General features: G+C 37.9%; 1 protein-coding gene across 5 annotated transcripts in view; it reads left to right on the top strand.

The window, feature by feature from the left end:
- The first annotated feature begins 5,596 nt into the window (after positions 1-5,596).
- Positions 5,597-10,834, top strand: part of TRAK1 (trafficking kinesin protein 1) — a 118,267-nt gene continuing 113,029 nt past the window's right edge. For 3 of the 5 annotated variants that reach the window (XM_019474890.1, XM_009290231.2, XM_019474893.1), the window contains exon 1: positions 5,597-5,780. In XM_019474890.1, the coding sequence (XP_019330435.1) occupies positions 5,695-5,780 (86 nt within the window). In that variant the 5' untranslated portion in view covers positions 5,597-5,694. Of the gene's footprint in view, positions 5,781-6,265; positions 6,341-6,374; positions 6,548-10,834 lie in introns of those variants that run through there. The other 2 variants (XM_009290255.2, XM_009290239.1) reach the window with 2 other exon arrangements.

The following is a 10,834-nucleotide window of genomic DNA, read 5'->3' as shown; positions in this document are numbered from 1 at the left end:
GGATCCTTCATTGACTTGACTGCTACATAAACTCAGTCTCACAGTCCTGATGGTTAGGTGGTGACATTTGAAAAATGAATAGATCAGTTTAGTGTTTTGGATTCACAGATGCAAGCTGAACAAAGGGTTATGCTGCTCAGAGGCATACAGGAGCTTGTTGGAATTGTCTTCAGTGATGTTAAAATACATGTAGCAACTGAGTGCTCATGTAAGTTATCTGCTCCAAAAGCACATTTATCTTAATTTTTCATGTAATTACGGGTGACAGCATAAATATTGAATACTTATCTTTGCTTTTAATCTGATGTCTGTTCTGAAATGTTTTAGTTTTAATAGTTACAAGCAGTATTTAATAACAGATTTGGAGGCAGAGGGCATTTGGGCCTGAGGGAGGGATAGCACGTGTACTCTGTCTGCTTTTCTACTGGCAACCTCCTGACACTGTTTTGGGGGCTTTTAGCATAATCACAATGACACCAATCCAATTCTTACTTAAAATGAGCTGACAATCTATTCAGTTTGTGCTGTCTGTATGTCTTTAAACTGGTTTCAGAAAAAAAGCCATACAGTCCTTAGTACCTGTTTGCCATCTGGAGCAGCAGGCTCCCGTGTGGATAGAGGCAGATGTACCAAATGCCTGATGTAGCCTTCTGCAGCTGCTGCCTGTTAGCACAGGCTGGCTGTACCTGGCTCTGATCACTGTTGCTCAGCCAGTCCCTGCAGGTCCTTGGCATGGGTGCCTGTGTAAGTCTATCAAACGTATGCTGAATTCTCTAATAAATAATCATTAAAGTTTCCTTCTTTCCTCTTTTCCTTAAGAGCCGTTTTCATTCAGATATACTGAGTAAGCATCATTGCTTGTCTTCTACATCTGTCCTTTCACACTAATACTGAATGATAAGGTTCCTTTTAAATGTAAACTTACTGCTTTGTTCATGCTGGTGTATGTTGTAAAACCTAAGCATGAATTGTTTGATGTAATTCAAAGGAAGAAAACTTGCACGCTCCAGAGTAAGGAAGAACTTGTTTTTTCCATCTTTAAATACGAAGAATGAGCCACAGTGGTTGATTCAAACTGGAAACCTCTTGTTTACTTGGGGCATCATGTGGAGTCACACTTGCAGCTACTAGTTTCTTGTCTAGTGTGGGGACGTGTGTAGTGAGTGCAGTGCGTGTAGAGAAAAAGGACAGAGGTGGGGAGAAGACTTCAGGGTTTCTTTGTTTGGTTTGTTTTAATCCTCAGTAAAACTTTCCCTGCTGGTGTCTGGGACAAGTGAATTCAGCTGCGTGACCTTTTTGCGTAACTTATTGATGGAAGTGCGATGGGTACTGCCATAGGGATACCATACACAACTGCGGTATGGAGTGATGTATTGTAGTCTGTTGCTTTCTACTGGCCTCAGGGTTTTTTCTGTCTATATTATGCAGATTGGTAAAAGGCCTGGGTGTTTTTCTGCAGTGTGTGTGTTTGGAGGGCTGGTTGGTTTGTTTTTTGTTTTTTGTGTTGTAGGATTGCCAAGGCAGAAAAGGACTATTTGGGGAACAAACTGCTTTTATTTTGTTCTTATTTCTGAGGTTGAATTGCTTTTAACTTTTTTTTTAATACTAGACCACAAATGTGCATTAGACGAGGAGGAAAGTGGAAACAGTTCCTGTGTTACAACACTCAATCCTATTTTTGCAAGATCTTAAATCTTTCTAAATTAATTCTAAACTTTGTTTGTATTGTGGCGTATAGCTTTCCTATAGTAGCCACATAACTTACTCTATACTTTTAATATTAAGACAGTCTACTACTCTGCCCATTTGTTCAGAGAATAACCTGCTGTTTACTGACTGTGCCTGGGTATCTGAAAAGCTGACACACATTCCAAATGTTCTAGTTCTGAATAATAATTTATCCTGCCTACATACAGTGTTTTCAGAGAAGCTGCAGGGGAAGGATTTTGGATTGAACGCATATTTGCTTGTGTGGGTGTGAAAGGGTGGTGTAGGGGATATTCTTCACTGGAAAAATGATCCGCAGTTTTCTCTGTAAACTTTCTTGGCCCATCACTTCAGTTTGGATCTTTACACCCACCATGCCTAATAGCAGTTACTACAAAGGACAAACTTTTGTTACCTTGCGTTAGTAAAACAACACTAGTTAATAGCACAGACAAGCTACTCCCTTCTTCCAACCTCTCTTTAGATTATTTTTAAAGACAATGACCTTTTCCTTCCTCACCACCAAGCTAAGATGCTAATGAAAGTTATATTACAAATTTATCAAATAAAATAGTTCAGAAACAAGCTGAAATATGTTGCAGGTAAAGGAAATCAAGAAATTCTGTGCTTTACATGTAGGCTTATTATGAGCGTCAGGTTTTTTGTTTGGTTGGGTGGGTTTTTTTTTTCCCCCTAGCAAATGGACTATCAAAGAATAGATGTGCCAGTCTGTAGACTTCAGTTACTTCACATACCTCTGCAGTATCACCATGAAGCAGACAGTCTTGAGGATATGCAGTGTGAGTAGATGGATGATGTAGGTCATGCAGTACTGGTTTGTTCCTACTGTGGAGGCATAATGTTTTATGGGTAGGCAGGAGATATCTAGTTAATGCCTTGAGGCTTTTGAGGTCTTATAGTATCAGCAAGCTGACTCTTCTTCATAAAAATCTGTGTGTAAATAGCACCCAACAACTGTTTGCTTGTTGCTTATAAAAGTCCTATGTTTATATTTTGCAAAATCTGGGGTAACGCTTAGGTGTCCAAATCTGTCATTTGCTGTTCTCCCTTTCGTTGTTATCTTTTTGTCTTCCCATCCTTCAGGAGCAGAGCTGATTGCACTTCTGTGAGAATTTAATCTCACTGTATGTACTGCAAGTATCTTGAGTAAAATGTGCTTTGGGATTTATACATGCCTTTTGTTTTTGTAAATTTAAAAAAAAAAAGGGGAGGGTGATCATTCAGTAACAGTTTACCCAGGTACTGCTCAACAGAGTGTCTTGAAGGAAACAACTTTTCCCCTGTGAAAGTCAGATGAATAGTTGATGATTCCTTTATTTAACAACAAATCAATTATTTAAATTGGAATGGAGTAGAATGCCTTGAAGGTCTGAGGTACGCTGATCTGGTAGTTCACATCCACAGTTGCATACAAAGCAATGACTTGTGTTTCAGAACAAACTTTGCCAAATAATAAACCCAAGCAGATCTATACAGGGTTCAGTAGCCAGTCAGCTGTGGAGTTAAATCCTAATTTATCTTACTGACTATTTAACAGTGACACAGTCTGGCAAAGGATAAATAATCTTACTGTAATTATCATTCTTGATTATAGTGTCAGCAAATCCTGCTGCTGAAGATGCCTGGGCAAGACAGATAGAAGATGGCAATTATATGGACTCATTGGGAAATCTAAAAGAAAAATGTTGGTTGAAAAATTCTTAATTCTCGGAAAAAGTAAATTTTGTAACTGAAAAATGAATGAAAACAAAAAATAGATTTTCATAAAATACTTTATCTGCTGTGATTTCCGGGAAACATCTGTGGAAATTCTAATGTGTACGCAAAGGGTATGAACACGCAAACTTTCTTCTTAGTTCTTCATGTTGATGAAAAGAAACATTTTTTTCTCTGAAATTTCAGCCTTTAGAAGAGTATTTTATTCCATTCCCTGACCGCTAAAGTGCTGTATTTGCATATTGCTGCAAATGTTAGTTCTGGATTGTTTTGAGTAGATACTGATTGCTGAAGGCCTACTGCTGTATTTCTTTCCTTCTCTTTTTCTTTTTTTCATTCTTGAGGAAGAAAGGGAAACTTTTTTTTTTAAATTATTTTTCTCTATCTCTGCCTTTTAAAGTTCCGTGGTACTGGAAAAAAATTATCTCCCCAACAGTGGAACTATGTGGTATAACTAACTTGGGGGTGGGAAGATGTCTTCTTTGAAATAGGACAGGTACAATATTTTTCTCAGTGAAAAGTTCTGTGTGAAATATTTTCATTTGTTATTACTTTAAATCTTGTTACTTCACTGTCAGGCTCAAATTTAATTTCTCCTGTTGCAGGTCTTTGTGTTCAAGCTTAAGATGAAGTATAGAAGTGCACATGGGAATAGAATTACATTTGCAAATGTAAATCACCTCATCAAATCCACTGTTCGCCATATGGTGAATTTCAGTCTTCTGTAATCACAGCCTGATACTCATAACAGTTCTTGCACTTCAGTATGTTAAAACTGCATGAGTCAGGACTGTTGTGAAGCAGGAAAACAGTGGTGTGAAAAGGCACTGGGAATATCTGCAGCTCCACTGATAAAGTAAATGATGGTTTATGTATCTTAAAGGCTGGACATTATCCAGGCATACAGTTATGCTCAGTCTTGAACTGAAGAATAATGGGATGATTGAATGCAAATCAATCTGAAAACATGCATGAGTGTAAAGGATTCAAATAGTAAGAAGTCAGTCCAAAATGAGGAATCCTCTTTTGATCAGAGTTGTGTTGTCAGCATCCAAAAGCTTGATGCAACAGGAAGCACTGTAAATAACCATCGATGTAGGTGTGAGCCTTTTGAATAATTACAATTGAACTTTGTAAAAATCTAGATAGTTAGACGGGAGTGGGAAGGTAGCTTCTAATAAGCAAGATCAGATGGGAGATGTTTAAAATTGCATTATCCTTTATTTTGTCTGAAGGACCATCTGTTTTTGGAGAGGTTTTGCAGGGAGGGAGTTGCATTTTTTATCTACAAAGATTCAAAAGTTTGTCATTGGTGCGAGCTTACCCTTGGAAGACAATGTTTACTCATTCTTTGTTTAGACACTGAGAGTTGAATCAGTCCATGAAGAGAATTGCTGCTGGGAGAAGAGGTGGCTGCAATTGCAAACTTGTCCTGAATGTGAGAGGACAGGAGACTGTCTGAGAAGAGCTGTTGTGATCTGTCTTGGAGGAGAAACTAAGAAAGGAAATTGCTCCGTAGTTTTCTTGAGGAATGATAAATTACTTCCAAATTCTTAAAACTCAAAGTTTGCTGAGGTGACAGCTCATGCACTATATAAAAATGCCATTTTGAGGAGGGCAGAGTTCGTGACTGACTTTCCTTTGGAGGATAATTTCAGCAAAATGGGGTTTAATTTGTGGGAGTACTTGTGTGATTGCCAGATGAGCTCATAGCTCCGTTTTCTCATCAGTGTTTCAAGACTTGCGGCAGAAAGTCTTTTGAAATGTATGCAGTTTGAAAGTACTGCTTTATTTTGTTCTGTAGATAAACCTTACTACTTTTGTGAAGACTCTGGAAACATTTTGTAGTGTTTTCATGATGGTACACACTTCCCTGTTTATGTTTTATATGTGGTGTTTAAGAGGAAAAGACTTGCTAACATCTATTCTGTCCAGAGGATGTTTGCGTACAATTGTCTATACGGCTCTGTGCTCAAACTAAAAATTTTGGACATGGTTAAGAATGTAGATATTGTAAAAAGCACTCGAAAGATCAAGGTTTTAATGCAGCAGACTGAAGAGAGGAGTAGTCTAACCCTTTCTCTTTGACTGAGTTTGGTAGTTTGTGTAACTGCTCTGCCAGGGGAGGGCGAGGAAACTTGTGCGTGAGCCAAAGTTACAATTGCATTCAAATGACCTTACAGCATGAAGAACTGTTCATGTGGGGGAAACGCAAATAGAAGCGACACTTAAAGTGAGCCTGCTAGCCAAATGGTGAAATTCTGGAGGGGAAAAGGAGGCTCAAGAAAGGAAGAATGCTATGCAGATTATCAAGAGCAAAACGAGTTGAAAACCAGGTACAGCAATGGCTGCTATGGAGCTGTAATCCCCTGATACTGTTTGTCTCTCTTAGAGCTTAGCTTTGAATTAGTATGTATGTAGTGTGTGTGCAGAGGCATTGCTAGCCATGTTTTAAATTAACGCAGACAAAGGAAGGGAACATGGCAAATGCTGCTTTGGTACTTTTTGGATTCCCTTACTCTGCAGTTTAGTTGAATGCTGTTTTTCAACTATTGCGCTGCATAACGCTGCCTGGCCTCTTTCTCAAATAATGCTGAGCTGAGCTGCTGTTGTGTTGTCAGATGCGGATTTTGTTCTGGTGGGGCAGGGGGCAAGACTTATGCTTTGATGTGCAAAAGTAGGGCATCGACAGCGTACTGTGCTTGAATGGGTCAAGGATCCTTGTTTACAGTGGCTGCTTTCTCCCTCACTACCTCAAGGTCTAAAGTTAGTCCTAGTAAACTGCCATGCTATTTAAAATGCTGCCACCATACGGGTTTTTTCTGAGAATAAACCAGAAGGAATCTGAGAGAGCTAATATTTTTAAGGTTACAGATGAAACTGCTTTGGGCATCAGGTATCTTAAGTTGTGATACTAGTATTAAACAAGTGTTGTGGGAGCAGGGAAATCGGTGCAAGCTGAATTATTTGCACAGTTTTGCAGGCTTTCAACTGCAAAGAAATTGCAGTTATTTGGGATACGCATATTGTCCTATATTCATAGGACAGTTCATTTGTCACTGATTTCTATTGGCGATCCTGGAGCATCAGAGGCAGGAAATGTGTTAATATTTATGTGTTATGTGTATTAATCTTAATATGCTGATAAATAACTTTAAGCCTATTTACTGAAGTATGCTATTAGTAATGCCTGTCTAACTGGTATCCTGGACTTCATTCTGTTGTTAAAATGGACATTCCTACAATGTAAGGAGCTTAGACATGAGTGTTATCTTGTGTTTCAAAGGAAACTTGAGCTGGGGATGTCGTCATTTTATTAAGCTCATTGTCTGGATATGGTTTGAGTTTGCTTTTCTTATCTGTATTTAAATTTGAAACCAGAACTTTAAAACAGAAACAAGCAAAATGGTTAAAAATTAATGCATGAATTTTGGATGGTATGAACCATTTTCTTCATAGAAATTTTTTTTAAGAATAATTTTTTAAACCTTGATGGCTCTGAAATATTAGATTGCTGTTGGAGAGTTATGTGTTTGTGTTCTGGTGGCTGGAAGGTGGGAAAGCTATTTAGATTCCCCCTCCCTGCCCCCCCACTTTGTTACTGTGAATTTGTTTGCTTACCAATTAATTTTAATGTAATAATCTTCACTGCTATAATCAAATGAGGAACAACTCTTTATAATTTACTAATTCTTTTTACTACTCCACAACTTGGCTGTGTCTGAACTCTGTTAAAAGAATGAGTACATTTAGTGAATTTGGAAAAAAAAAAAAAAAAAAAAAAAAGGCAACTACTTCTAATCAAGTTAAAACAAGAAATCAAGTTTAACTTTATTTTTCACATGCTCTTTGTTACAAAACCCATTTCATCTCTGAGCCAAAATAGTTTAAAGGGCCTTTCCATGGTTGGGAGCTTTTTAGCTTTGGAACAATGCCCATAATAGTTGTTCCTTGCTCTGTGATTGACTGACTTGAAGGAAGCTGACGTTTCTTAATCAAAAAGAATTTTACATTTTAAAACTTCATAAAAATGCTTTGGACTGGCACTACCTGCAATACCTAAAATCCTTAACACAAAAATCTCAGTGCTACAGCTGTTTTTAGACTATTGTAGGAAAGCAAAGGGAAGGAAATGAGACATTTTTGTAGAGTTGTTAGCATCTGTAACATGACTTTGCAAATTATGGGAGCGTAATTGTAGCTGGGCAGAGATGGAGTTCATATCAGGCAGAAAGAATACTCTTCTTGTTAGCTCTTTTTACTTTCCTCCTTCTCTGTCCCCGCTAGTTCAGGTAGGATTACATAGCAACTGAAGGGCACTTAAATTCTAGTAGGAGCCCTTGAGATTAGACTAAAAAATCTAAAGTGTTCTTGAGTGAAATACATCTGATGGATTTTTCTTGTTCATTTTCGTATGGCTCACTTTTTCCTCTTGTAAACTCCTGTTTCACCCCCTGATAAAGAACATAAAGGTACAGTGAATACAAAGAGTTTGTATTCTTCCTGTTCACTTAACTTACCCACACTTCTTGTTTCTTTCCATTAAGTCTACTTCCAGTGAGGCACTTACATTCATCACAGAGTGGCTCAGAATTTATCCCCACTTTTTTTATTTATATCTAAAATACGGAGGAACACCTGCCTTGCACAGGTGTTGAGCAACTTTCAGTTCTTGTGGAGAAAGTCTTTTTATGGAACATGTTAAAATCAGAAATATTTTTCAACAGACTTTTATTTCTTCTCAAACCTCATCCCCTCCCCCCCTTGTGTATCCCAGGTGTTGCTGTTTAATGTATGTACTGCTATGGCATGGACTGCAGTGGAAATCAGTTTTGTTTCTTTCTGGTGGACTGTGTCCCAAAACAGGGCATTAACACAGATACTAAGAAGAAAAGTTGGAGACAGAGAAAACTTATGTGAAAGGTGCTGTTAGAAACTGCCCTGTAGTCGGGAGGTCTTGTTCAGTGAGTAGTCTGGTTCTAAATGTGTGAAGGGTAAAAAAATTTGCTTGGATAAAAGTAAAGGGTAGGTCTGTACTAAAACTTGCAGTCTTTGCAGACTAGCAAGAAAACAGAATAACTTAATCTTAGTTAAATCTTTAAACAGAACTGAAAGTATTGGGACTAATTTATAATACATTTACTAGCCTTCCTTATTAAGATTTTAGTTGGAATTACTCTGAGACACTTGTTTCAAATACGAAATTAAAGACTGAGGTGGATATGTGGCCTTTTAGAGCAGTACAGCTTGCCTTCAAATCATTACTAGTCATTGTGGGGCTGTACAGGAATTACTGGGAAAACCTAAGGATTAGAAGTGGTAGGAGTGTATTTCACCTTGTGGTTTCTACGTTGTTAGGTTTTTAAATACTGAAATTATTTCCTCATCAACTGTGATACTGTTCCCTTTGATCCCACCTCATTCTGGAATCCTTTTTCTCTGAAAGATATGAAATGTGCTTCCTAATGTCCTTTGACTTCTCACATGCAAGGTTCCATCAGAGAGCTGGAACTGAAGTTGAAAAATGTAGCTGACAAAGAAACTTTAAGTACAGGAAATGCAGAAAGAATAGCTGCCTAGTTAGGCTGTAGAAATCATGTGAACTTTAAGCCACTCAAGAGCTTAATTTAGTGGAAGACTGGCCAGAGAGGCTTAATATAGATAGCTCAGATATCATGTGGAAACTCTAATTTAGACATGTATTGATATAAGAGACCTTGAGCTTGTTTTTATTTGTTCCTGGCCAGATTGTTTGTTTGCTTCTCTCCCTTAACCCCGCTCTTTTATTCTCAGGAAATGCAGTACATTGGCAACTGTTACTGCACAACTACACCTAACTGTACCAGGGAAAGTGAAGGAAAATCAGCCTTCCAGTACTGGCGCTTGTTCTGGTTTAGCCAGTTTTCAGTGGAATCTTCAGTAAACTTGTTTCATACTGCTCCTGGTAACTTTGACTGGGAAGGTGAAACAAGTAGTGGCTCTGGTCAGGATATCCTTCTGCTTGCTGAGTAGTGTTGGTGACTTTTGAACCTGGCTTTTCCTTTCCTTCCCATCAGTGAAGTTCTTGAAGTGGTGAGAGACACAATGAATGTGGTAGGGAAAATGCTTGTCTCTCAAAGTTGAGAGGAAAGCAGGTAAGTGAATTCATATGCATCACCCTCTCAGTGCCCTCCTTCCAATGTAAAACAAAACAAAAAAAACCAAACGAGTTTAAGTGTTTATCTTGACATGGCAGAGTCTAGATCAGACAAATTCTTTGTTCTTCTCTGCCTCTTAAAGAAAGATGCAACTTCACTGGCATTTCTATTCTTTTTTCCTTTTTCTTTTTTTTAAGTTATGCCTAAGCACTGGTTTACTTGTATGTTTACAAATACTGTAACTTCAAATTATAGCTATTACATCAACAGCACAGTAATTTTTAACTCGGTTCAGAAAACTTCTTGTTTCTGTCGTGGTCATTAACATAACATCAGTAGGAAGGTCATAGTGTAACTGATGTGATTTGCCCTCTGATGAAAGTGTCATGGGAAAAACAAATGGACAAATGGATTCCCTGTATGTTTACAGTAGCTATGGAAAGTTTTACTTTGCTAAAATCTCCATTAAGCTTAGGAAAAAACCCCACCCACATTCTAAATCCTTACTTTAAAAAAACCTGATGCTTTCAAGTATCACTTCAACTCTGCACAGGAGTTTATGTGGGGTAAAATCATACTGTTGGTCTGGAAGCAGCTGGGGATTTTAACTGTACAAGAAAAAATGCTTCTGAAGCATGTGTTCAAAGTCTGGAGTAGGTGTTGCTGATATCAGTCCCAGACTTCTTAAAATTACAGCGCTTAATGCAATCACAGTTTATGACATGTAACTGTACTTACGGATCTATAACTTCATAACCGGAGATTCAGTTTAGGAGGTATCATTATGAAAGCTACTGTTGTCTTCTGTGTGAAGAATTAAAATACCTCAACATCCTTACAAAAACAGAGACGGAATAAATAGGACAACTTCAAGTTTAAAAACTTTTTAAGTTGATGGTGAATGTTTCACTACTTAAATTCTCTGTGAACAAAGCTAACTTCTATGAACCATATAGAATAAAGTTGGGAATAAGAGTGAAACCAAGGCTCTTTATGGTGGGTTGCAGTTTTTGCTGTAGTGACACGAGAACTCTGTTGTTCCATCCATTTTGAGTAATTCACAGTACTGTCCTCTGGTAGCAGTGAGTGGTGGAAGTTGCAGAAGTTTGTGGTCTATACAGGGAGGACAGTTTTGTGTATGAAGTTTCAAAGTCTTGCTAACTTTTTCTGTGTCTTTCTGAGAGATGGTAAGTTCCTTTTTAGTTAAAAAATCTCAAATACAGATGCTGTGAGTCAAGATGATTTTTTTTAAG

This window comes from Aptenodytes forsteri, unplaced genomic scaffold (assembly GCF_000699145.1).
Source record: "Aptenodytes forsteri isolate BGI_AS27 unplaced genomic scaffold, ASM69914v1 Scaffold426, whole genome shotgun sequence".
NCBI lineage: Eukaryota > Metazoa > Chordata > Aves > Sphenisciformes > Spheniscidae > Aptenodytes > Aptenodytes forsteri.
The sequence above is the reverse complement of the archived record's forward strand: the minus strand, read 5'-3'. Positions and strand labels throughout refer to the sequence as shown.